This window comes from Saccopteryx bilineata, chromosome 11 (genome assembly GCF_036850765.1).
Source record: "Saccopteryx bilineata isolate mSacBil1 chromosome 11, mSacBil1_pri_phased_curated, whole genome shotgun sequence".
Lineage (NCBI taxonomy): Eukaryota > Metazoa > Chordata > Mammalia > Chiroptera > Emballonuridae > Saccopteryx > Saccopteryx bilineata.
The window spans coordinates 56,033,446-56,061,239 of NC_089500.1; the positions used below are offsets into that span (position 1 = coordinate 56,033,446).

Genomic DNA, 27,794 nt, shown 5'->3' on the forward strand with positions numbered 1-27,794 from the left:
TTCTTTGAACTTGTTGAAACTAAGTGAGAGGGAAGGGTAAATGACCACTTGTTGTCAAGCTGAAACACTGAGTCGATGCTGTGTCTCTGTGATGTGTTTCTGTTCCCAGCGGATTGTTTCACTGGCTTGTTCTGCTAAACGTGTTATATAGAAGACATTTCATTGTCATGCCTGGAGCTAAAAAGGGGGAAAGAGGAAGAACTCTGGAAGAGACCTTTAAAAAGGGTCTGAGGTCCCCGACTCTTCTCTGTTGAACATGTTTTATCCATGATTTGGAGGCAGACATAGAAAGCATACTTATCAAATTAGCAGAGAACCCAGGACTTAGGTAGGATGACTAATACCCGAATGACAAAATCAGGATTCCAAAGCTCTATACAGGCTGGAGTGATGCACCCAAAATGAAGTGACGGGGTTTAGTGAGGATAGGTGTATGTGCTGTGTGTGCAGTCAGAAAGGGTCTTGCCTTGATCCAGGAGAGGAGAAATAGCTCTGTGGCGATGGTGGGAGTTTCAGGCTTGTATTGGGTTTCAGGCTCCTAGAAGCTCGGAATGACCACACTCTGCTCAGACTGCTGAAAGAGCAGCAGGTCCAGGGAAGTAGCCAGGGGAATTTAGTCCCGGGAGTCTTTCTTTTGAATTATCTATTTTTTTTTTCTTTTCTATTTCTGAAGCTGGAAACGGGGAGAGACAGTCAGACAGACTCCCGCATGCGCCCGACCAGGATCCACCCAGCACGCCCACCAGGGGCGATGCTCTGCCCACCAGGGGGCGATGCTCTGCCCCTCCGGGGCATCGCTCTGCTGCAACCAGAGCCACTCTAGCTCCTGGGGCAGAGGCCAAGGAGCCATCCCCAGCGCCCGGGCCATCTTTGCTCCAATGGAACCTTGGCTGCGGGAGGGGAAGAGAGAGACAGAGAGGAAGGAGGGGATGGGGGTGGAGAAGCAAATGGGAGCTTCCCCTATGTGCCCTGGCCGGGAATCGAACCCGGGTCCCCCGCACGCCAGGCCGACGCTCTACCGCTGAGCCAACCGGCCAGGGCCAGGAGTCTTTCTTTTGGAAAAGACTGATGAACCTGTGAGTATTCAGAGAACACCTACCAGGATAGTAAGGGTCTTTCTACCTTGTAGTGGGAAGAACTGGGGGAAGCAAAGCATGTTTTTCCTGGAGAACTGAAGGCTTAGAGTATGACAGCTCTCCTCAGATAATCAGCTTTCCTGTGTAAGAGCTGAGATTTTTACTATTTCTTTAGAGGGCAGAGGTAAGATAAATGAGTAGACATTTCAAGAAGCAGAGTTTGGACCTTTATAAAGGCAGAATCATCTACATGGTAGGGACTTTTTTTGTTTGTTTGTTTTTTATTTATTTTTTTGTCTTTTTTGGGGGGGCACCCGGATATGAACCGGGGACCTCTTGATCTGCAGTAGGGACTTTTTAAAAAAAAATTCAGCATACGTCACTGTTCATAAGCTGCCTGTTTGTCTAAAATTGTAGAATTGATTTAAGCATTTGGATGGAAGTTGGACCAGATGACCTCTAACATCTGTTTTATCTCTGAGGTCGTACAATTGCTGTTTACTTAATCTTCTTGCTGCCAGAGTATACAGTTCAGACACAGTGTAATTTCTTATTTTTGTGTGTTCTTGATCAGAACCCTTCATTTTTATCACTGACAAGAAAAATTTTAATTACTAGCATTATATGATGGATGGTAGAATTTTCATAATAATAAATTTAGTCATTTACTTTTGAAATGTGAAACGTTGGAGAAAAGATTTGAAACTATACTAATTCAAAGGAACAGGAGACTCAAAATCAATAGTGTGCCCCAGGATGCTGAAACAGCTGAATTGCTTTGTATATACTGCATTTTATTTATTTATTTATTTATTTTATTTTTTAATTTAAGTAGCCTTAGTTCTAGCACCAAAATTAAGCATATGTTTACATGTTTAGTTTTATTCTTGCCTTTAAAAATTGTAGACTATAAGCAAATTTATAACCTTCTTTACTTTTGAAACCTTAAATATCCAAAGTATTAAAGTAAAACCAGTTTCTATATTAGATTTTGAATACTCCTTAGAAAAATAATTTGCAAGTTCTGTCCATGGTCTCTACTGCATTTTGTCCCCTATCATTGAACCAGTGTTGTGGTGAAAGCATTTCTCTTTTAATTTTTTGGAGAAATTATAATGGCTTTTCTATTAACACTATATTGAACACTTTGGGTCATTCTAGTAAAATCTTAAACACAAGATCAGTTATTCCAACTCCTGTGAATCTGGAAAATATCAATTATAAAAAGTTTTATTTTATTTATTTATTTTTTTCTACAGAGACAGAGTCAGAGAGAGGGATAGATAGGGACAGATAGACAGAAATGGAGAGAGATGAGAAGCATCAATCATCAGTTTTTTGTTGCAACACCTTAGTTGTTCATTGATTGCTCTCCCATATGTGCCTTGACTGAGTGCCTTCAGCAGACCGAGTAACCCCTTGCTCGAGCCGGCGACCTTGGGTCCAAGCTGGTGAGCTTTTGCTCAAACCAGATGAGCCCACGCTCAAGCTGGCAACCTCAGGGTCTCGAACCTGGGTCCTTCCGCATCCCAGTCCAATGCTCTATCCACTGCACCACCGCCTGGTCAGGCTGGAAAATATCAATTATAAATTTGCTTAGGCCTTACTTTGAATTGGATTTTTACAAATACTTTTTATATTTTGGGAACAATATATATAACAGTACTGGCAAGACAGGGTTCATACTCAGCTAGTTTTGTAAGGGTACAGTAGGGTCAAGATCCTCAGCACAAAAGTCAAATTAAATTTGGTCAGCATCAAGTAGGTTTATGGTTACCTGTAATCATCATAGCTTTTTCAGAGGTCTGGTGTTGCTCACATTACTTTTTACTCTGTTACATTTTAGGAGGTTGCCTCTTTGATGAGCCGTATAGCACATGTGGATATAAACAGGCTGATGATGATGACTTCAACTGGGAACAGGTGAACACCTTGACCAAACCGACTTCGGATCCATGGATGCCATCAGGTTTGTGTTTAGTTTTAAGTTTGTTTATTTTTGTTTGTTTGTTTTTTTAATGAAAGGTTCATGAAGAGTCTTAATCACAGTAAATATTCACTAGGTATTGGTTGAATGACTGAGAGTGTTGGTCTTTTAATGTGGCTGTCAAAGTCCACTTAAATAGTGAGAATGCTACTGTAATTAAGAGGACTGGTCACAAAGAATTTACCTTTGTCTCTCTTTCTTTAGAGTCTAATTCAGGTCTACTTTCTTTACCTTTGGATACACTGGAGCTAGATCAATATAGGTATTTCCCAATTAATCCTTTCCCAAGCAGCAGATGTAGGGAATGAGCAGATGTTTCTTCTGGCAAATGTGTCTAGTGAATGGACTATAGTTGGGGAATGGAAATTGCAAAGTCTCGGTCACCTGTTGGAGACCTTGGGAGGTAACTTAAACTTTGTCCTCAGGGACTCACCTGGCACCTGGGCAATCTGAGAGGTTACCAGTGACCTTGAAAACATTCTGAAGATAAACTGGTGATGCACACATGTGGATACTTTCCCCCTGTGTAAGTGCTTAGTGCCTTTTCTGATGAGTAAAAGACATTTCTCTGAACAGCAGCAAGAATTCTACCTTATAGCAGAAGGAAGAGTGGGAGATGGTGACTTGTAAACTCAAATCACATTGGAGCTTGCTCATTTTAATGGACTCTCTTTTCAGGCTGTCATGCTGGACAGCTTTAAAATTGTAGCTTTGTAGATTCATTTTGTAAATAGGGTGAAGAGTGTGTCCCATCCAGGATTCAAACTGCAAAACATGTTATTCTGATTTGGGTTTCAGGTAAAACAAACTTTTCTTTTTTCTTTTTTTTTCTTTTTTAACTTTTTAATGACTGTAGAGTTGTTCATTAATGTACCTAAATGTAGCAATAATTACATTTAGTAATCTTATAATGGTAGCTTTATTATTTTTATTTCTTTTCCAAGTGAGAGGAGGGGAGACAGAGAGACAGGCTCCCATATGTTCCCTGACCGGGATCCACCTGACAACCCCTGTCTGTGGCCGGTGCTGTACTCAACCGGGGCCGTGCTTGCAACGTAGCTATTTTCAGCACCTGAGATGGAGGCTCCACAGAGCCATCCTCAGCACCCGGGGCTGATGCCCTCAAACAATTTAGCAATGGCTCTGGGAGGCGAAGACAGAGAGTGAGAGAGAGAGGGAGAGAATGGGGAGAGGAAGAGGTGGAGAAGCAGATGGTTGCTTCACACGTGTACCCTGACCAGGGTTTGAACCTGGGACATCCACATGCCAGGCCTGTGCTCTACCACAGAGTCAAACAGCCAGGGCTGTAATATTAGCTTTAAACCCGAAGTGGAGTTCACTGTTGTTCAAGCAAAGCTTTAACAGTTATGATGCCCACCATGTTCTTGCTGCCTCCTTCCCAGGTTAGCTCCTCATAACAACAGAGAACGGAACTTTGAGCTCCTTCGCATCTGTGGCTTTACTGGACGTCTAAACCTTTCTAGCTCCTGGTTATCACTCAGAGCTGACAGTCTCCTTTTTGTCTCTCTTTTTTCCTTGTGTGTACATGAGCTTTTGAATAAGACCTGAGTTTGAATCAGTGATATTTACATGCTTTTTTTTTTTTTTTTCAAATTCCAGTCCCTGTTTTCCTTCTTGTCAGTGATGGGGGAGGGAACAAGGAGAGCAGATCAGTGCTCCCGTGTGGAGCACTCCATTCCTGAGCAGGCCGCTCACCCCAAAGGCCCTGTGGTCACTGTCACCTGCTGGATCTCCTCCAGCTTCCACTGATTCTGTTTTTGTCAGATGGTTACAAACTTCTCTTTATAAAGGAAGTAGAAGAATTGCTTATTGCCACCGTCTCTTCCTTTTCTTCTTTATGATGTCCTGTAATACCATCTCAGATCAAGCTGTCCAAGGATTGAATACAGAAAGGGTGGGCCTGGCAGAGGCATTACAGAAATGGTATTCAAGATCAAAGACCAGTTGAATTCTGGAAAAATCAGTTAGATAATTGAGGGAACAGAGAGAAAGCAACTTTGCAAATATCTGGCCTTGGAAGGCTCTTCAGGCTTTAGAAGAATGAAGTAGAGGTATTTAGATGTTCTGTTTGACTTTATTTTCATCCTATTGACTAGTAGAATACTTGATGATGAATATTAGGCTTTTGTAGCTTACTATCTCTGAATGTTACATATTCTAAAACTTTTCCAGTTCCACCTAATTTCTGATAGTTACAAATGGTGAGGCCGCACTCCCCGCTCCCAAACAGGTTGTAGGTCATTGTTGGGGCATGCAGGGGTTTGGATGTCAGGAGGATGGTGGGAAAAGACTTCTGCCCCTCTGACTTCTGCCCAGTTCCTATGCCTCTCCGTACCTGTGGGCATAGTCCAGATAAAACACGTTTCTGTTGAAATGTGATGATTCTTCCATTGATAATAATTTCATAGGATTAAAAATGTTGCCTTAATATATAACTACAAATAGTGGTATTTTTCCCTACTATATATTGAACAAAGTTTAGTCCTTAAAAATTTTTCTTTGAGCCCCAGTATATGCTAATCATGATGCTCATTACTGTGAGAGATGAAAGATTATAAGAAATGATTCTTTGTCTCTCAGAACTTGGCTACTTGGGAAAGAAAGTTACAAAAATACAATTAGTGAGCAATCTAAAATGACATGTAATTATATATAATATATGTTATAGATATGTATATATTATAGCCTGAAAGTATTTTAAGAGCAGTTTTCTTACCATAAGCCCAGTATGCTAAAAAGGATATGGACTTGACCCAACTGACCTATCCACCTAAAGTAAGGACTTAAATTCTCAGTGCAATATCATTGTTAGAAGTAAGGAAATCTTTTTTTTTTTTTTGTATTTTTCTGAAGCCGGAAATGGGGAGGCAGTCAGACAGACTCCCACATGCACCCAACTGGGATCCACCTGGCATGCCCACCAGGGAGAGATACTCTGCCCATCTGGGGTGTCGCTCTGTCACAACCAGAGCCATTCTAGTGCCTGAGGCAGAGGCCACAGAGCCATCCTCAGCACCCGGGTCAACTTTGCTCCAATGGAGCCTTGGCTGCGGGAGGGGAAGAGAAAGACAGAGAAGAAGGAGAGGGGGAGGGGTGGAGAAGCAGATGGGCACTTCTCCTGTGTGCCCTGGCTGGGAATCAAACCTGGGACTCCTGCACGCCAGGCCAATGCTCTACAATTGAGCCAACCAGCCAGGGCCAGGAAATATCTTATAAACTTGAATATGGTATCTAAGGTATGAATTTTAAACTGTCTTCAAAGTATATATAGCCTTGAGTTTTAAATACTATTTAGTTTCAAGGATTTTCTCTTCCTCTTCTCCTCTTCCTCCTCCACACTTTCCATTAATATGTATACCATAATTTATTCTTTTCCAAAACAAATTCCTACGGTGACCCTCTCACACTAAAACAAAAACTAGCTTTATGAATTTCTTAGGATAAATGGGTGGCAAACTCGATACAGCCATCGCTTATTGAGGGTTAATAATTTAAAGCTTTAGGTAAAATGTTACTGGCTTTGTTCTTGCACATGTATGTATACTTGGGCTCACACAAGTAGGCTGGTCTGTGATCCACAGACCAAGGTTGGCAGCTATGCCCTGAGGCCGAACCCAGCCTGATGCCAGTTTTTGTAAGGCTTGCAAACTAAGAATGGTTTTACATTTTTGAATGGTTGGAAATCAAAATAATGAAAATATTTTGTCACATGTGAAATTGAAAACAGTATCCATAAACACATTTTTGTTTGTTACGCAGCCACGGCTGTTTGTTAAATGTTGTCTGTAGCTGGTGTTTCAGGCCACAGCAGGGTGCATAGTTGCAGCAAACGGGGTAGTGTCTACACTGCCTGGATATTTCCTTTCTGGCTATTTATAGAAAAATAATTTGTCAACCTCTGTCTTAAATTATTTTGGCACCAGCATATAATTGTGGCTTTGGACTCTTTGTTTATAGTGTTTTGTTTTCTGTACTCAAAATTATTAACATACAAACATTATTTCACATTTTGTTTCACTTTCAGACTGTATATTTTTCAAAAATTGGGCTAATTAAAATCAGTATGAATATAACATGATGATTAGGATTGTCTCTGTCTTTCCCATAAATTTTCTCTTTATTAAAAGCATTGTGATTTTCTTTATTGTTTAGTAACAAAATTCTTATGGGACTATTGTGATTCTAAGAAGCAAATAATCCACCATGATGAATTGAAAAGTTATAAGAGTGAGAGACTAAAATTTCCATTCTAATTTTTAAATTTACTATAATTAAAAATTTACTTTTTCTGTCTTCTTTGAAATAGATGGTTTAGTATATAGAGTTTCTTTTTCTTTATCTTCATGTTTGAGGTTATTTTTAGCCACGTTTAAAAAATTTAAATATAGTCTGGAGCTTTATACAAGCTGACTTGATAACTGCTCTGAGGCTAAAATATTGGCTCTGTGAATATATACTTAGGGCAAAATAAATACCATATAATTTAAATGTTTGTATTTGAAGTCGACGTCTATGTTATTATACTTTTGCAGCTAGCTTTGAATCATAATGGTTTTTAAAATTTTTTTTATTTTTTATTTATTTATTTATTTTTTTTTTGCATTTTTCTGAAGCTGGAAACAGTGAGAGACAGTCAGACAGACTCCCGCATGCGCCCGACCGGGATCCACCCGGCACGCCCACCAGGGGGCGATGCTCTGCCCATCCTGGGCGTCGCCATGTTGCGACCCTCCTGGGTGTCGCCATGTTGCGACCAGAGCCACTCTAGCGCCTGGGGCAGAGGCCACAGAGCCATCCCCAGCGCCCGGGCCATCTTTGCTCCAATGGAGCCTTGGCTGCGGGAGGGGAAGAGAGAGACAGAGAGGAAGGCGCGGCGGAGGGGTGGAGAAGCAAATGGGCGCTTCTCCCATGTGCCCTGGCCGGAAATCGAACCCGGGTCCTCCGCACGCTAGGCCGACGCTCTACCGCTGAGCCAACCGGCCAGGGCCAAATTTTTTTAATTTTATTTATTCATTTTAGAAAGGAGAGAGATAGAGAGGAGAGAGATAGAGCGAGAAGGGGGGAGGAGCAGGAAGCATCAACTCCCATATGTGCCTTGACCAGGCAAGCCCAGGGTTTCGAACCGGCGACCTCAGCATTTCCAGGTCGACGCTTTATCCACTGCGCCACCACAGGTCAGGCTCATAATGGTTTTTGATGGTGAAACTATGCCACACATAGTCTATTTCATATCAGTTGATCTCCATCAGCAGTGGAGAACTTTCTTAAACTTTGTCATAAGGATTACCACTTTGAGCACAAGAACCTTTGATTAAGTAACCAAATAATAATCTGGTATATTTTGTTAGCACTGGTTCAAACTCTCACTTTATAGGTAATAAATAGTACATGTAAAATTATCGGGTTAATTTAAGCAGTATTGATTAAAAAGAGTTTTATGATATAAAAACACAGTTTGACAATGGTTTATTTTTTATGTTTTCAAGTGTTTAATTCACGTCAGTTAAAAGATTTTCGTTATCTTACAAAAATTATAAACGTTTCTAAATTTAAAACCTAATATTGTATTAAAATCAATGCAGTTTTTATCTTAATAATAATAATGCCTGTCACATTACTTTTGCATGATCTCCTAAAAAGAAGGCAGAATTCCCAATTGTGTTACTCTAACCTTTACTACCGTATTGACATTCCTGAACCTTTGACAGAACTTAATTCAACCTACATTTACAGACAGGTTCTGATAGGTCTGACTTTGTACCAGATCATATGTTTCTGATCTTTGTATCCTCAACACATAGCACAATTTTTAGAATTTAGTAGCTTCTCAAAATGAGTTCCTAGAGTGAGTACAGAAAATGTACAGGTCCTGTCTTCAAGGGGCTGACACTCTAGTGGAAAAGGTGGATTTTAGCCCAGTGAGATCCATTTCAGACTTCTAACCTACAGAACTGTAAAATAAGGAACTTGTATTGTTTTAAGCTATTAAGTTTGTGCACATTTGTTGTGATACGGTTGATATTTTTATACTTTATTACAATATAATGTGTAACTTAGTGCTCTACTTCTATAAAATGTATAAGTTCCATAGTTTATTTACAAGAATGTGACCCTGTTTTGTATTTAAAAAAAAAACCACAATAAATCCATTTATAATCTAAAAAATATAAAGTTAGCTTATAGCCATAGGCATTTGATATTCATAAAGTTGACATTTGTTTCTACCCCACACGGTCCCCTTAAGATATCATGCCTTGAAAACGGCTGTAATTAAGTGAATTTGGATCCTAGTGCTGGGAAAAGGAAACATTATGCTTAGCGCTTTTCTGAGTAGCATAGCATGTGTCTTAGGGGAAGCTCATTTAGCTTCCTACATCTGAGCTTTCCAGATTGCCGATTGGGGCTGGTGTTGTTTTTAGTCTGGATGGAGATGCCATGACTAAAAGGGTTGGGTTATTTCTCTGGGTGCCCATAGGAAAGGCAGAGAGTGGCGAGTGACAGGATGGAGGAGCGATATGCACTCTTAGAGTGATGACCCAGAAAATAGAAAGAAAAAAAAAATGACTGTCTCTGTTTATGTGGAGTCAGTTTCACATTTGGGAAGATGATGAATTGACAAACAAAGGAACTGAAGTTTTCTCTTCGGGCGCATTCACTGGGCACATTTTCCTACTGCTAGGAAAGACTTCCCTACTTACACTTCAGGGCTCATACGGGGCTCAGTGAGTGAAGAGGACTAAAAAAGAAAATCAAAATGCCTGAAAAGATATTTTCTCCCCTTAAATTTCAGTGTGTATCTAGTGAGTAATATTTTTGGCACAGAATACTTAGGCAGTTGTCTAATTATCTCATTTATTCTCTGAATCTTGTCAACATTCAGCAAATATCTATTAAACACCTGCCATGTGCCAGGCCCCGTCGGAGGTGTCATGGGTCCCCACGAGTGAACCAGGATCGGCCTTGGTACGCCACGCATTTTCAGTCTGGTGAGATTGTTCCTGGATCGCCAAAAACTATACCCTGTAAGACCATGTTTTTCATCATTTATTAATGGCTTTCTGGAAGTGAACACTTCAAAAGTAATACAAATTTAGTTCATCAGATTCCGCACTTTATAGCATCAAATTCAACTCTCCTGTGTGCTTTGTTCTTTAAAAAAAATAAAAGAGTAAAAACATCTAAATCATAGGCAAGGGGCAGTATAGTACTTTCTGATCATTCCCCTTCATAAAACAAAGGAGTCTTGTACACATCAGTGTCTCTTAGCAGTTGACAAAATTTGTGTGCTTTTTTTTTTGTGGTATATCATTTGATCCTCATGATGACCCTAGGAGATTGGGAGGCATTATCTCTATTTTATACTTTCGGAGACCTGCTGTACAGAGAAACTGAACTTGCCTCCAGCTTCTAGGTGAGAGAGACAGCCCCCGTTTTTGCTCTTCCGAGAGCCACAGAGTGATCTTCCAGTAAGAGCACATCATCTGGTAAACGGGGCTGTCTTCATCCCAGGAGGCAACTGTCTGGATCTTGAAATGAAGGCTATGCACTGTGGGGGCTGCTAGCCCTGCCTGGGTCACACGCTGGCTCTCTGGCTTCCTTGCTGTTGACCTGGGGCGAGTGCTGAAGCTCTTGGTTTCTCCGGCTCCTCATTGGTAAACTGTTAGTCAGGACCACATGTTTGTAGAGTGAAGCAGCCAATGATGTCACCCGGGGGCGGCAGGCAGGTACGTAGTAGGTAGAGAGACGAGCAGTGCGGTGGTGGGACATTCGGAGGGCTGTGAAGGAAACCTGCTCAGGCTAAGGTCTTAGGGAGCAGTGAGAGTGGTAGATGGGGCACAGCCCGTCTGATCAGAGGCTGGGATCCAGTCGGGGACGAGCTTGCCGTGGAGGCTGAGTTGTCAGGGTGGAGGAGAGAGCAGGAGCAAAGGCCGGGGCGGGGGTGAGCTCTGCTGGACGTGGCGTGTGGTCGGGGAGAGCAGGGGAAAGGTGTTCGGAGCCTTCCTCACAGGGCTGTGGCCCAGGTGAGACAGACGAATTCATTTCAGGAACTGAGCCGCAGACCTGGCCCAACACAGTGGTCAGGAAATGTCCTCCTTTCGTAATTATTTCGTTGTTTTCAGTATAATTTGGTATGAATTTATCTTTTAGCTTAATTTGGACTCTTTGTGAGGTTGGCAGTTCGTGCCAAGTTCTTTTTTTCTAAATGGTGCCAGATAAGAAATAAAATGTACAGATCTTCGTGTAATATTTGAATGGATTAAAAAACTAAGCTGAAAGAAGTCCATTAAAATACTTACAATGTGGCCCTGGCTAGTTGGCTCAGCGATAGAGTGTTGGGCCAACCTGTGGAAGTCCTGGGTTCGATTCCTGATCAGGGCACACAAGAAAAGCAACCATCTGCTTCTCCACCCCTCCCCCTCTTTCTCTCTCTCTTGCTTTCTCTCTCTCTTCTCCTCCCATATCCTTGGCTTGAATGATTCGAGCAAGTTGGCCCTGGGTGCTGAGAATGACTCCATGGCCTTGCCTCAGTGGCTAGAGTAGCTCAGTTGCCAAGCAACAGAACAGCAGCCCCAGATGGGCAGAGCATAACCCTGTAGGGGGCTTGCCAGGTGCATCCCAGTCGGGATGCATGTGGGAGTCTGTCTCTTGCCTCCCTGCCTCTCACCCTCTCAATTAAAAAAAAATACTAAATGTTTTTGCCATTATGGTAGGATTTGGGGTAATTGCCCTATTATTTTTATTTTAATTATTTCCTTTATGATCAAGTATAACTTTATAATAAAAACTAACAATCATTTGGTGGAGGTCATTGAATTTGGCATTATTTTAGTTGATTCTGAATATTTCCAGTCACTGAAGCCAGGAACTAAAACAGTTAAATTGTTTCAGAGTATGTCATTCAAGTGTCCCGTGGAGTTGCTTCCTGACATCGGCTGTAAGACAGTCATTGATGGACATCCTCCCTCTCTGTGTATCCCTCATATCACCTTGGGGAGGCCTCGGCTGGGTTTCCTGGTTTTCACTTGAAACAGTTAATGATGAGACACAGTGAAAGAAATTGAATTGGAACGGTATTCTGTCAGCAGTTTCTAAGATACAAAATTTAGAAAAATAACTGTAGAGGATAATGAAAAAAAAAACACACACCAACATTTCAGATCAGGGTAGTTCTTAAATAAACAGCCCAGAGCTCTGGGAAGGCTCATTTTAACATGAGTGTAAACAATTTGCTCTACTTAAAGTTAAAAACATAACAAAATTTATCATTGTAACCATTTTTAAAGGTACAGTTCAGTGGCATTCGATACATTCACTCTGATGTGCAACCAGTCTCTACCATCCATCTCCAGAACATTTTTATTTTCCCAAGCTGGAATTCTGCACCCATTAAATACTAAGAGCCCATTCCTCACTCTTCTCATCCCCTGGCTACTTCCATTCTACGTTCTGTCTCTATGAATCTGACCTCCTTAGGTCCCTCATATAAGTGGATTTATACAGTATTTGGCTTTTTGTATCTGGCTCATTTTTCTTAGCATAGTGTTTTCAATGATTCAGTTTTTTACATGCAAAAACTTTCAAGATCAAAGTGGTCATTTTTTTTTTCTTTTTTGAAAAGTGCCTTGACTTTCAATAGTTAAGTGTTTCAAGCAGGCCAGTGTATTATGAATGACCAGTTATTTATATTCAGTGTCCTACAAGTAAGTGTTCTCCTTTAAATTTGTTCTGAATTCCTATCTTGGCTGATTGGAAACTGTTGCAAGAAGTAAGAACATGGGCTAGCTATTTTTAAAATATTTGCTAAAAAGTATACAAATGAGCATGTACATATAAATATGTTTTTAAAATAGAGTTATTTCATGCTTAATTTCCCATAAAATTGTACAAGATGACATCTGAAGAGTTATGTGAAGTCCAGTAATGGAACAAACTTGCGGGCCAGTCAGGATGGAACTGTAACTCTCTATGAGTTCCGGCTGAGGACGGGGCGAGGGGCAGGGGACAAGGTCAGGGCAGTGGGATGATGGGCTGGTTGTGAGAGCCAGCCAGAGGAGACGCACTGCGGAGCTGGTCAGCACTCACGTACCGTGTGGTCTGAGTATCGGTCCCCCAGTAGAAATCGCCTTGAGCTGGACCTCAGGTTGTTAGAATGGAGAAACCCCCTCTGGCAACAGAAGTCAAGAGAGGGGACACTGGGTTTTGATGTGAAACTTGGGACAGTCTTTTTGTCTTCTGAGCACAGATTCCTCTTTGGACTACAGAGGGTGCTGTGGGGGAGGGTGGGATGGTTTGAAAACAGTTTCTTTAGAGACCAGTGAGCCCCAGGCCGAGGCAGATGTGCTGCTTGGCAACGGGGCTGCCAGCAGTGGCCTCCCTGTGGGGAGCAGGAGCTCTGGGTCAGAGGAGCCTGGCTGAGCACTGATACGCCAGCTTGCATGGCCACTGGCAGGCTAATGGTGGCAGTAAAGTTGCCCTTGGACAGACACCCACATGGGAAGTCCTTGGACATCCTGTGTGGCCCCTGGGCACTGGTTCCTCCATTCTTCTTCTGCTTGAGTTCAGGCCAAATTTTCACAGGCCCGGCTCCCCTTTAAGTGCCTTCGGGACTCGCCATAGTCCAAGAAATGGAAGAGCTGAATAAATTTAAACAAGGAAGAGTTACGTTTGGAGGTTATCCCTTCACCTTAAGACCAGGAAGAAATGAAGTCCACTTTTGGGACACACATCATTAGAGAGATGTGTCCCAGGCACTGGTGATGTGATCAACTGCGCTCAGTCTTTCAGGAGACCCACAAGTGGTGTGGGTGGCCAGTGGTCTGGTGGGGGCCAGGCTGCCGGTGGGTGAGGGCAAGAGGTAGGCCTCTAGGAGGAGGCGGCTCCTGAGAGGGGTGCTGAGGGCCAGAGCAGGTGGGCGTGCAGGCGGAAGGGAGGAGCATGCTGTCCAGGGCAGTGCGTGGAGGGCGGCAAGCGTGTGCACCGGCAAGGCTGCTCAGGAGCTGTTGAAAGGGGACTGAGAACATCGTGGGCGGACGGACTGGGGAGAGGACAGGTGGAGAGACAGGCTGGGGGAGAGGCTCCCCAGCCTGTGGCCTGTGGAGCTGATGCGAAGCTAGGGGGTAATTGGATGGCTGAATTCTGGCAAAGAAAGGAAAAAAGAAATGATTTGACTTCGTATGTATTAAAAAAAATACAAAGTTTCTCATAAAAGGGTATCAGGAAAAGTGGTAATAAGAACATTTGGTTAGTGAATAAGTATCACAAATTATAATATATGAATATGTAGGAGAATGCCCTTGTTCTTAGGAATTCATACTAAATTATTTAGGGGTAAGTGTCTGGATGTTTGTGCAGAAAAAAAGCACGCGCGCGTGTTTGTGTGTGTGTGTGTGTGTAGAGAGAGAGAGAGAGAGAGCATATGTGTGCGCAAATGTGAAAAGATATTAACAATTCAGTCTAGGTAAAGTATATTTAACATTTATTATACTATTTGTTAAACTTTTTTTTGTAGTTTTGAAACTAAGCAAAATTTGCTATATATGCAGGGAACTAAAGACACATGACTGAGGGGCACCGACTTACTGCCACACCAGTGCGGCTCTCATTTTAGTTAAATACTATCTGTCAAATCATGTTGAAAATATTTATATTTTAAAACCTGCATTGACCCATGTCTTCCCTTCTGAGCATACCGAGATGATTCCTCGATCATCTTGGAGAGGTTTAGTGGTGCTGGTGGATTGATTTACAATGACTAACTTCAGGGATATTTTAGGACTTTCTAAAATAGGACAAATGCTTCACACTGTGGTCTTATGCCTCAGTGGATGTATCAAGTATAAAGATCTTATCCTATTGGTAGATATTTTGGTGTGTAACTGAAACTTCATGAAGAATTATTAAAGTTTATTTTTGGGTTCATGCTTGCATTCATTTGTATCTAGTCTGTAATATGGGACTGAATATAGAAAAAAAATTGTGCAGAATTTTTTGGTAAACTCTTTGAAATTATTGTGACTATCATTATTTTAAATAAATGGCCTTTAGTGCATAGACTGATATTTTATTCTAGGAGATTGTGATAAATTACATCTCAAAGTGATATTTAAAAGTTTAAGTGGTTAAAGGAGAAATAAATATGGCTATTTAATTAATTGTCGGCTGGACAATAATAATGCCTCTCTCTGGTGGGTGGACAGACAACTGATTATGTGGCAGTAAGTGTCTAAATTAGATGTGAATACAGTGGTACTCTTAGGACATCACTGAGAATTTGTTTTTCAAATGACATATTTCTATTTGTATATTTTAGCTTGTCTAATACTGGGTTGTTTCTTAATTTTATTTTTCTGGCTCCTTCTAGGGAACTTGAGACATCTTTTGTATTTATTCTGTTACCCATAGAAAATGTACAAAATATTGGAATCCTTGGCATAAGACTTGGAGACAGGGTTTGATTCCTCGCTATTTAAAGCAAACAAATCAATGAGGTTTCCGGTGGTCATCCTGGGAAATTATGAAAACTCTCTTTAGTCATTTCCTTTTCGTGCTGCTTCCTCCTTTCATCTCTGTTAAATGTGACACTTGTTCTGTTAAACACACATCTTGTGAAAATGGTGTCACCTCCCCAATTTTACTCTATAAACACAGAATGCTGGAGTTCCTCCTGATGGTCCTCATTCTGTGTGGCGTGATAGGCTGCAATTTGCAAGCAGGTCAACTCCTGAGCTGATGACAAGTGACCTTTCTAACACTGCAATCAATGCTTGTTATTTGGAAAACAAAATGATACAGTTTGTATTTTTTAGCAGATGGGTCATTGGGTCAGCTTATCACTTGACATGTGAATTTGTTACTTGGTCTGGGTGAATCAGTTCAGACAGGAATGTTAATTTATTTGAATTGATCTGGTTTTTGCTCTTATAAAAAGGTGTTGGATATTTGCTAAATTTTAAATTATTAGAAGTAATTGGTTTTACACATCAGCCAAACAAAGGCTTTTAGAAAACCCATTATTATTATTATTATTGTTGTTGTATTATTATTATTATCCAGCTGACAATAGCTTTGGCAAGAGTTTTTACCGTAATACATTCTGTTCAGATTTGATGAGTCTCAATTGTTTTGGAGAAAAAAAAATTTTGAATATGTGAATTTATATGTGTCATAGTTAAATACTATCTCTTCATATATTTCCAAAAATGTGTTTTGTGAGGCCCCATGAATACATGGGTATGAGGGTGAGTAACTTTGGGGAAAAGACATCGGGAAGAAATGAGCTGCCCAAAGAGCTAGCCCTTGTGGTAGTTAGCGGTGCTGGCGAAGAACTGCTTTCAGCTTTCACCTTCTAGAAACGTGAGGATGTGTGTGTCTCTGTGCGCTTTGATTTAGATACGGCCATACCTGATTTGGCTGGTGAAAGGAGAGTGGGATTGACATGTGTCACTGTCAGCCAGAAGCTTCTATAGCTTGGATGAGATTCCGCCATTCTCTTTCCTTTTTCCTGCCTTGGAAATTATGGAGGCATTGAGATGCTTTTATTTAGCCTGGTAACCTTAGGGAGGACATGTCGAACTTCCTTTCTAGACCCCACACATATGCAGATGCACGTGCACACTCAGCGGACTGCAGCACGGATGCCTGAGAGACAGAGAAACTTTCTTGCGTTATGCCAGATTTTTTTTTTTTGGGTGGGGGGAGATGGGGTTGTTTGGTGAAAGGTTCTCAAGCTCTAGTATTAGAACCCCTTTACACTCTTACAAATATTTTGAAACATCCTAAGACCTTTTGTTCATGTGGGTAATATCTATTTATGTATTCTGGATCAGAAATTAAAACTGACAAGATTTGAGAACATAAGCATACATTCCATTAGCCGTCAGAGCCGGGAGGTACACCTATTAGTAATGGAGAGAGAAATGGGAATTACAGAGTCACACCATGTCATTATTATTCTCATGAAAATGGTTTTGATCTTGTAGACTCCCTGAAAGGGTCGTGGGATTTCAGGAATTCCTAGAAGACATTCTGAGAACTACTGACTTAGACCCTCTTAAAGATAATGTCTACCTTGATAATTTATAATCAAAGGCTTGGAGGGGTCTAGGAAAAAGAAATAAAGAAAAGATAAAGATTTTGGAAATATTTCAAAAAGGATATATTTGAGTGTTATAATTTACTTTTTATTTTTGCATAAAGACAATGTAAATCATTCATTCCTGATGTTAAAAGCTGTTCCTTCTTTATACTAATAAATACCCATCTTAAGTGAAATACACATAAAATTACACTGTATAAACCACATAATTGTGAATATTACTAACTTTATGAAAGCTGAGTTTATGAAATCTCATGCCCCACAAAAGTTTGAAAGTAGGATTAATGTTCATGTATGTAAAATTCTTTGGGTGTAGGGTTTTTGGACAGCAAAGATTTGGATAAAGTGCATTAGTTAAACTTATTCATGTATGGCTGTGCCTGTATAAATTCATTCAGTAATGCTACTTCTGATATTTTTAATTGGGGAATTGTCATATATATTGTCATGATAAAATATTTTCAATCCCTTTTATTATGAAGTATATAGTGAAAAAATGATATAAAGCTGACTGCAACTTATTCAGGGAGACTTGGAAACTGGGCTTGATAGAAATTGCCTATGAATGGACAGCAAACCCTGTAAGTGAACTTACCACTCAAGCGTCTCCCTTTAATAGCCCCGTTATGTAATATAACACATTGATTTTCAAAGATAGGAGTTCTAACGGAATTTGCTAGCATATGCAGGCATGCTAGATCAACATTTTCTGAGTTTAATGTTGTTACAGCCAAGGAAAGAGTTAACAGGGAAATCTGGTGATCTTTATAGATTTGTCTACCTATTATAGATAGCTAATAATTAAGCTTGAAGAAGAAGGGAGAAATGGATGACTACTATAGCTCTTTCTAATGCAATAGGTCCTTTTGTAATAAATACTTATGAAGCACCTGCTGTGGGCAGGCTCGGTTTTTTTATCCTAAGAAATAAAGACTATCACAGATGACCTAAGTACAAGGAGGTGGTGATGCTTTACTTGGCAGAACAAGTATTGAAATAGAACAATTGCTTTGAAAGGAAGGAAAGAAAATTAAATTCATGAACTGAAAAAGATTCACTAAGGATTAATTTTATCTACTACTTGCTTACCCTTTCTGGTGGCTTTTGAAGCTTGGGCCTCACTTTAGAAAGTCCTTGTTATTCGGAGGCCCCCACAGGCTGGGAACATTTGAGCTTCCTAAGAAGATTTGATAGATGTAATCAAGAGTCCGAAGCTGCCACATCTGCCCATTTGCTGGAATTGGCACCCACAGCTTCCTCCACGAGGCTGAAGCTATATCCTTCTTCTTTCTCAAGTAGAATTATATGGAGGTGCTGGGGCTGCCTTCACTGACAGAGACTGTGTCTTTATAAAATGCCTGTATTTGGTTCATGTATTTTTACCTTGGCACTGTAAAGAGAAATGACACGTAATTTGCTTTATTTCAACTTTTAAGTAACACAAGTGGATAGTTGTGACTGGTATGGCCAGTCATACTTTCTTTAAATGAGGTGGTATTTTCTTATTTATTTTTACAAGCATTAAGGCGAGTCCCACTTTCTAACTTGGGTAATTTCTTCAGTCCCCCAGCAGATGGAGCCGTATAATTCTTCGCTTTTTTATTGGGTAGTCGGCCTCTTGCCCCAGGTGACCTGGTACTTTAGTTAAGATGCAGCATCAGGTTTTGCAGATGAACTACTGAGTATGCACTCTCCACTTCTCTCCCTCCTCTTGTTTGGCCTGGTTATTTATTCTTGTGTTTCGTGAGGTTTTTTATCATTAGTGACCTTCCCTAGTAAGTAAGAACAATATTTTCTTTAATGGCATCCATCACAAAGCAAAGAGCAGAGAACCTGGTGAGCTCCAGGAGAGCAGATTTCAATCGAGTGTGATCATTTCTCAGGCCACAACCTGCCCATGTTTTGATTCTGAGTAAATCCCAGAGGTCAGATCTCTTTCAGCCACAGACTTTCTGAGGTCAGCAGAGGGAGCAGAGAGAGGCTGTCTGTCCTCACTTGCCTCCTTACATGCCCACTCACACAAAGAGGGGAACTTCTTTTCTCTTTCTTTTTTAAATCTTAATTTAGTGGGGTGACACTGTTTAATAAAACTTCAGGTGTGCAGTTCTATAACACATCATCTTTATATGATATCGTGTGGTCACCAACCCTAGTCCAGTCTCCTTCTGTCACCATCTCTCCCCCCTTTATCCTCTTCTGCCTCTCCCTGCCCCCCTTTCTGTTTGATAATCCCTATAGAGTACTGTTGTCTAGGCCTCTCAGGTTTGCTTGTTTGTTCATTAATTAATTAATTAATTAATTTTTTTCTGAAGCTGGAAACGGGGAGAGACAGTCAGACAGACTCCTGCATGCGCCCGACCGGGATCCACCCGGCACACCCACCAGGGGCGACGCTCTGCCCACCAGGGGGCGATGCTCTGCCCCTCCGGGGCGTCGCTCTGCCACGACCAGAGCCACTCTAGCGCCTGGAGCAGAGGCCAAGGAGCCATCCCAGCGCCCAGGCCATCTTTGCTCCAATGGAGCCTTGGCTGCGGGAGGGGAAAGAGAGAGACAGAGGAGGGGGGGGGGCGGAGAAGCAAATGGGCGCTTCCCCTATGTGCCCCGGCCGGGAAGCGAACCCGGGTCCCCCGCACGGCAGGCCGACGCTCTACCGCTGAGCCAACTGGCCAGGGCCTCATTAATTTATTTTTGCCTAATCTTTTCACCTCCCTCCTCTTTGACAGCTAGAAGTCTGTTCTCTGTATCTATGAATCTGGTTTCTATTTTGTTGTTAGTTTTTTCATTAGTAATGCCAGTGGCCAAGGCCAGGCAGGTTCACATTGGGTTTGAGCAGAAGGTAGAAGAACTGCGGAGCCAGAAAGCTTTGGACCATTCCCATTTAATCGAGTCTTGCAACGGCAGACAAGCGAACAGGCAGGGAAAACCTACTTTTTGCGGTAGCAGGCAAATGAGCAGCAGAAAGCCCCCTTGCAATGGTGGGCAGACAATCTGCAATCCTCCCTGAGTCAAAGCACCTGTAGACTTACATAAACTATACCACATGTGTCTCTGCCATGTGCTCATGCACTAATCATACAAAGTTCAAGGGAGAAAGCCTAACACAGCTGTTTCTCCAACAACTCCACATATAACTGAAAACACAGTATTTTGTCTTTGACTGGCTTGTTTCACTTAGCATAATAGTCTTCAGTTCGATTCTATCCATGGTGTTGCAAAGGGTAAGATTTCCTTTTTTTTTTTTTTTTTAATGGCCAATTACATAGTATTCCATTGTGTAAATGTGTCATAGTTTTTTTGTCCACTCATATCCTTATGGGCCCTTGAGTTGCTTTCATATCTTGGCTATTGTGAATAATGCTGGAGTGCACATAGGGTGCATATATTCCTTTACATTAGAGTTTTGAGTTTCTTTGGATATATTCCCGGAGATGGGGTCATTGGGTCATATGGCAATTCTATTCTCAAATTTTTGATGTACCTCCATACTGCTTTCCACATTGGTGACACTAATCTGCATTTCCCAACAGTAACTCATGAGGAGTCCGTTTTCCCCACATCCTCACCAACACTTGTTTGTTGATTTATTGATATAGCTATTCTAACAAATATGAGGTGATAGCTCATTGTGATTTTAATTTGCATTTCTCTGATGATTGAGAACATTGACCATCATTTCATGTATCTAGTGGCCATCTGTATATCCTCTCTGGAAAACTGTCTATTCAGGTCCTATGCCCATTTTTTTTAACTGGATTGTTTGTTTGTCTTTCGGTGTTGAATTGTATATGTTCTTTATAAATTTTGGGTATTAACCCTTTATTAGATGTATCATTGGCAAATATGTTCTTTCATTGAATGGGTTGTCTTTTTATTTTGTTGATAGTTTCCTTTGCTATGCAGCAACTTTTTAGTTTAATGTAATCCTATTTGTTTATTATTTTTCCTCTTGCCTGAGGAGATATATCAAAAAATATTGCTACAAGAAATGTCCAAGATTTTATTGGCTATGTTTTCTTCTAGGATTTTTATGATTTCAAAACTAACATTTATGTCTTTAATCTGTTCTGAGTTTATTCTTGTTTACGATGTAATAAGATGGTCTACTTTTATTTTTTTGCACGTACCTGTCCAATTTTCTCAACACCATTTATTGAATGAACTATCTTTATCCCATGTCTATCCCATTGCCTCCTTTGTCCAATATTAAGTGACCATGAAAGTGTGGGTTGATTTCTGGGCTCTCTATTCTGTTCCATTGATTTATATGTCTATTTTTATGCCTGTTCCATGCTGTTTTAGTTTATATGGTCTTGTGTGTTTTTTTGTGATATCATATAAATTTTTGTAATATTTGTTCTAGTTTTATGAAATATGCCATTGGTATCTTGATAGTAATTGCATTGAATCTGTAGATTGCTTTGAGTAATATAGACATTTTAATATTGTTAATTCTTCTTATCCATGAACCAATGAGGGGAATCTTAAAACAGTCTTAGTTTTAAGAGGTCTTTTGTTACAAGTGATTTTTTTTCCTCCCTGATTAGCTTATACTATTCAGTTGAAGTGAGTTGAAGAAGGATCTATAAGACTTTATCCTTGACAAATTCCTCAAAACCTATCAAAATATTAATTGTTGTGAAGCCCTTTAGAGGCATGGCATTTGTATTTCTTACCTTTCTTGCTATTTCTACTAGTCAGTGGGGAAATGATTGGTTTTCAAATTCTTAAGTCCAGTGCTTTCTAAGCTGATGAACTTTCCTTTAATACATTAAAAAGAAAAGAAAGATAATTCCATGAGGTAGTTCATGGGAGTAGCTGCTGACACTTAAGAATTGGAAATTAAAATTAATCAACAAAAATAAACACAGAAAGCAACTCACCAGCCAAACAAATAAATGAAAAACCCAATTGTGACCAAAGGCATTGTTTTTAAGGAACTATATTTTTGTATTATATTTTTGTGTATTATATTTTTGTATCATCAGGCTTTCTCTGTAATTTGAAGATTTGGTTTACAAATACGTTGTTTAGAAGCTAATAATTCCATTCATGGGAGACATTTTCACTTACTTTGTAAGTCTTTTTAAGAGCAAGTGAAATGATTATTTCACAAATGTCTATTGACCTGTTGAATAAATTTTGAGAATAGAATACTACCAAATTGAATAGGGCCTGTGATCTAGATATTCATTTTATAATTCAAGAGCTTTGGAAAGAAAAAGAAGCTTCTTTTTTTTTTTCTAAGAACTTATAAAACATAAAAGTGTACTAAATATTGGAAAAATTCCAAAACTTCAGTGTTTTAACATTCATATAATAGTTTAGAGGGGTTGGAAACTCCGTTTCTCAAAGACATACAGGTTGAAAAGGATCCTGCCATCTTTAACATGCATTCCCCAAGACTGTCCTCATGTGGACATCTAGACAGCAAAAGAGAAAATATTTGGAGGGTTTTAGTGAGGGTTCTGCAAGATATGGAAATAGAACAAAGACATGTGGTCTCTGCAGCCCTCAAGGGCAGCTGGGTAGTTGACTTGGATGTCCAGGAGGAAGAAGAAAAGAACATTTAATGACCAGCTTGCATCCTCTGTCACACTTGTCTTTTAAATGATTGTAAGAGAAAAATACTTGAAATTGAATATAATGATGTCTTTTTTTTTTCTTTAAAGGAGTGCCATTTAAAAAGTCCAGTTAATTGACAAGTTTTGAGAGTTAACTTTAACTTTATGGTGTTTTGATATAAAAGTCAGTGAAGAATTAATCCATAGTTGGTCGATCTTATATACCTAGAGCCTTTCCTAAGCTTTATGTTATTAAACTATGTTCTAATATTTCTCTGAAATAGATAGTCTCTTACCTTAACTCTGAGAAGATAATTTTCCAGATATAGCAGAGATATATGAGAATATATTTCTACTTAATTCAGTAAAGTAAATATCATTGAATAAATGTCAGCTTTTCCAGGGAAATCACTGCATATAACCTCTCTGGATAATATATTTATCAAAAAATCAATGCTAAGAGTACACAGATTTCTAATACATCTTAAGTAACTTCCTAATAAACCAAAAATCCCAGCCCATAATTTAAAGCTATTGATACCAGTAGATATTTACAGATGACATTATTATAATTTTTGATCATGATTCTTCGTAGTGGTCTGACGTGATATATCAACTTCAGTTTTATCCTTGGGTCTGCTAGAAATGGTTTATTGTAGAGGTTTGTAAGGACCACTCTGCAACTCTGGCTTCTCTCTTTCTCTTTTTTTTTAAATTAAATTGATGATTTTAGAGAGACAGAGGAAGGGGGAGAGAGAGAGGAGAGAGAGAGAGAAGCATTCTTCTGTTTTTCCATTAGTTGTGCATTCATTGGTTGCTTTCCTTATGTGCCCTGACCTGGGATAGAACCTGCAACAAACGGGAGGATGCTCTAACTGACTGAGCTAGCCGGCCAGGTCTGGCATCTCTTTCTACGCAGGAAGATGGTGCAGAGCCCATGACACTTCTGTTTTCTTCCCTTCTTTTTTTCTTTTCTTTTTGTTGTATTTTTTTTTTCTGAAGCTGGAAATGGGGAGAGACAGTCAGACAGATTCCCGCATGCGCCCGACCGGGATCCACCTGGCACACCCACCAGGGGCGATGCTCTGCCCACCAGGGGGTGATGCTCTGCCCCTCTGGGGCGTCGCTCTGCCGAGACCAGAGCCACTCTAGCGCCTGGGGCAGAGGCCAAGGAGCCATCCCCAGTGCCCGGGCCATCTTTGCTCCAATGGAGCCTTGGCTGCGGGAGGGGAAGAGAGAGACAGAGAGGAAGGAGGGAGGGGTGGAGAAGCAAATGGGCGCTTCTCCTATGTGCCCTGGCCGGGAATCGAACCCGGGTCCCCCACACGCCAGGCTGACATTCTACCGCTGAGCCAACCGGCCAGAGCCCTTCTTTTTTTCTATTCATAGCTGTGTAGGTCTGTAGCTCTCCCGCCTCCCATCCTTCTGACTATGTCTGTGCTCATCTTCTTGGGGCCCAAACCTTTCAGGATATGGGCCTATATATTTCTCAAACTTTTGGTGCCCACTGATTATATGATTGATACATGATATTTTTTTTTTTTAAAAAAAGGTGAATCACTAATTTTAAAATAATATTTGAAAGTTTGTTTTTGAAATAGGCAAGAGATAAAAATTCTTTACCATTTTAAAGAATTATTTTGAAATTTATTTTCAGGATGTAGCTGGCCCTTGAGATTTCTCCCTGCAGACTGTGCAAGGACCACATATTAAGGAACATCTTACAATTGAAAGCTGGAAGTTTGTTTTTTTTTTCAACTTGGAGATAATATAAATAGATTCCCAAACCAAATTTTGGTTTTATGCTTTAGAAAATACTTTTTTTTAATTCTATTGAAGTATTTGGACATGGGCTCTAATTATGCTCTGTAATATGCCAAAAAGGAAGGTAGCTGTTAACATCCTTACTAAGAGATCCCTGACTTCAGCACCTCCTACCTTGTTCAATTTAGTTGACCCTCTGAGCCTCAGTATCTTCATTTGTAAAATGTGGAGAGCATTACTCATGATACAGAATGTTGTAAGAATTAAATGAGAGAGAATGTGTACAGAGCTTATCACAATGTCTGGTGCACAGTCCAGTGGATTATTTTCTTCTTTTCTGGACTGTGCTTTTGGTATTGTATTTCAAGATCAGAAAGTTTTTCTCAAATGTTTTTTCCTTAAAGTTTTACTTTTTTTTTTCATCCTAAATGTCTGACTTTTAGGTTCAGGACCCATTCAAATTCATTCTTACTATGGTGTGAAGTAAAGGTCCAAGTTTTTTTTTTTTATTATTATTATTATTATTATTATACATTTATATACAGAAGTCCCAGTTCCAATTGTTGTGAAGACCATCTGTTGTGGACTGAATTATGTTGCCCCGCCCACTAATCCGTGTACAGTAGGTCCGTGGGTTACAACAGTCTCGACATACAATGTTTCACATTTACAACACTCACTCCCATAAAAACTTAAAAAAATTGAAATGTGAGTGTTTTGGCTTACACCATTAGCGTCATACTTACGGACTACATGGGCGAACTAGTTTGGTTGCACGCTGCCGAAGAATACGCAGTAACGTGGCTTATGAGTGAGGGAGCTGGTGTCCTCAGTATGCTTATCTACGCCATTTTGGACTGGGAAAAGCACAAGTGTTCTCTTTGTGTAGAGTGTGTTTCAGTTTGCACCAAAATTCAGGTTACATCCCTGTCATAGGAACGGAACTGTGTTGTACCCTGAAGACCGACCCCATGTACTATTGTCTGAACCCCTAATTGTAGCCATATTTGGAGTTTCGGTCTTTAAGGAGGTGATTAAGTTATGATGAGGTCATTGAGTCTAATCCAATGTGACTGGTGTCTTCAGAAGAGGAAGAGACACCAGCAGTGTGCAGAGAGGCAAGGCCACCTGAGGACATGGTTTGAAGAGGGCCATCTGAGTTTAGTGGGAGGAGGAACATGCACACACATAAGCTTTCAGATTAAGCAGAGGCTTCCAAGCCTGTGTGTACTGGCCAAGAACGGGCAGGCGGAAGCTGACTAATCTAGGAAAAGGGAAGTCAGAGCTCACTTCACTTCCTTCAGGACAGTGGTGTTCCCTACAAAGTGGAGTATCTCTGATGCACTGGACCTTATTTCAGCAGAGTCCCAGTACCACTGGATGCTGTTGTCAACCTCTAGTCGAGTCAAACTATCCAAATACATACAGACCCACATCAGTAGCATCTCAACACCGCAATCGTGGTTTCCCGTCTGCTAACTGTCTCAAAGTGTTGTTGTTCCTGAGTCCCAGCGTGCCCGCCCCCCCCCCCCCCCGGGCAGTGTTCTTGTGGTTATCCTCTGGATGCACTTACATCAACACATGTATTCGTTTCAGGAGCCAGACCGTTATTAGAATCCTAAGAGGGTGACTGGAAACAACATCATTATTCTCCTATTTCAAATCAGTGAAATGTATGGAAATAAAACGGCCTCAGTCCCTTTCCTCTGATGTTGACACATTACTCATGGATCACTAGGGTAACCACTCTCTGGGGAGCTCTGGATAGAGGGAAATGCTTGCTGAAGCCAACTGTCCAGGACAGAAGTTCTGTCTGACTTGAATCACCAGGTTTTCAGGCTCTCTGCAAAGATAGAGTGCCTCAGACTTGAGTCGAGTGCAGGTGGCCTCCTCCTACCTCACCCTCTCAGCTGGCCTGTCACTCACACCTTTGCTACTCAGGACATCTTCCCTGTGAAGCCCCCTCTCAACTTCCACTCAGAGAAGCCTCGTCTTTGGCCATTATGTTTGTTTGTTTCACACACAGTGGTCCTCTACAAGCGAAGATAACAGCTTTGAGAAGAGTTAATTGTGTATCATCGCTGTGGTTTACAGATACTTAGATGTATGTGAACTATGTCGGTTTTTAGGCCATTTTCCAAGTGCCTTGGAAAGTCCTTAATTGAGCATAACCTTTGGCTTCCAGATCGGAGGGGGCACCATCAGGGAGAATGGATGCAGTCTCAGGAGAAGCCGAGTCCTGGGACTGAAGAGCCTAGAAGCCCGCCTATCCTGGGCAGCACAGCGCATTTGTTAACCATTCTTGGAAGTGGCTAATCCCAGGTACAGGGCCAGCAGCTGCTGCCACCACAGCTCTCAACACTGTCACTGACAAGGACTCCCTCTGTGGCATCTTAGCATTGCCACTGGGGCTTGATTTTGACATTGCTGTCTGTCTTGCCAGCCGATGTTCGATGCTGCATTCACTGAAGCAGGTGTGGCCTCTCCCATTTAATTTAGGACCCAACTTTTTTTTTTTTTTTTTTCTGAAGCTGGAAACGGGGAGAGACAGTCAGACAGACTCCCGCATGCGCCCGACCGGGATCCACCTGGCATGCCCACTAGGGGCGTCACTCTGCCCACCAGGGGGCGATGCTCTGCCCCTCTGGGGCGTCGCTCTGCCGCGACCAGAGCCACTCTAGTGCCTGGGGCAGAGGCCACGAGCCATCCCCAGCGCCCGGGCCATCTTTGCTCCAATGGAGCCTTGGCTGCGGGAGGGGAAGAGAGAGACAGAGAGGAAGGAGGGGGTGGGGGTGGAGAAGCAAATGGGCGCTTCTCCTATGTGCCCTGGCCGGGAATCGAACCCGGGTCCCCCACACGCCAGGCCGACGCTCTACCACTGAGCCAACCGGCCAGGGCCTAGGACCCAACTTTAATTCATAAAAAGTTTGCCCTGTTGTGTCTTGATTATACGTACCCCTGAGTTAGAACTCTCTTTCTTGAGTGACAGAAATGCATGAGTTTGTAATCTGTTATCTTAGCATGCAAGAGGAAATAAAATACCATAAAGGTTGATAGTTTAATAAAGATCATGGCAATGGTTGCACAGCAATGTAGATATTAACACCACTGAACTGTTACATTTCAAAATGATTAAGACAGTAAATTTTATGTCATGTGTATTTTTTTACAATTAATAATTTGTTAATTTAAAAAAATCACCTTATTGTCTCTTCCAAGCTTCCCCTGGGTAGTGATGAATTAGGATTCAGAAACATTATCAATCATCTCATCAGGCTAAAAGATGCTGC

The 27,794-nt window shown here is 41.0% G+C and overlaps 1 protein-coding gene across 5 annotated transcripts in view; it reads left to right on the forward strand.

The window, feature by feature from the left end:
- PTPRM (protein tyrosine phosphatase receptor type M) overlaps window positions 1-27,794 on the forward strand; it is an 899,870-nt gene that overhangs the window by 215,944 nt on the left and 656,132 nt on the right. For all 5 annotated transcript variants that reach the window (XM_066246290.1, XM_066246286.1, XM_066246288.1 and 2 more), the window contains exon 2: window positions 2,923-3,045. In XM_066246290.1, the coding sequence (XP_066102387.1) occupies window positions 2,923-3,045 (123 nt within the window). The remainder of the gene's footprint in view (window positions 1-2,922; window positions 3,046-27,794) is intronic.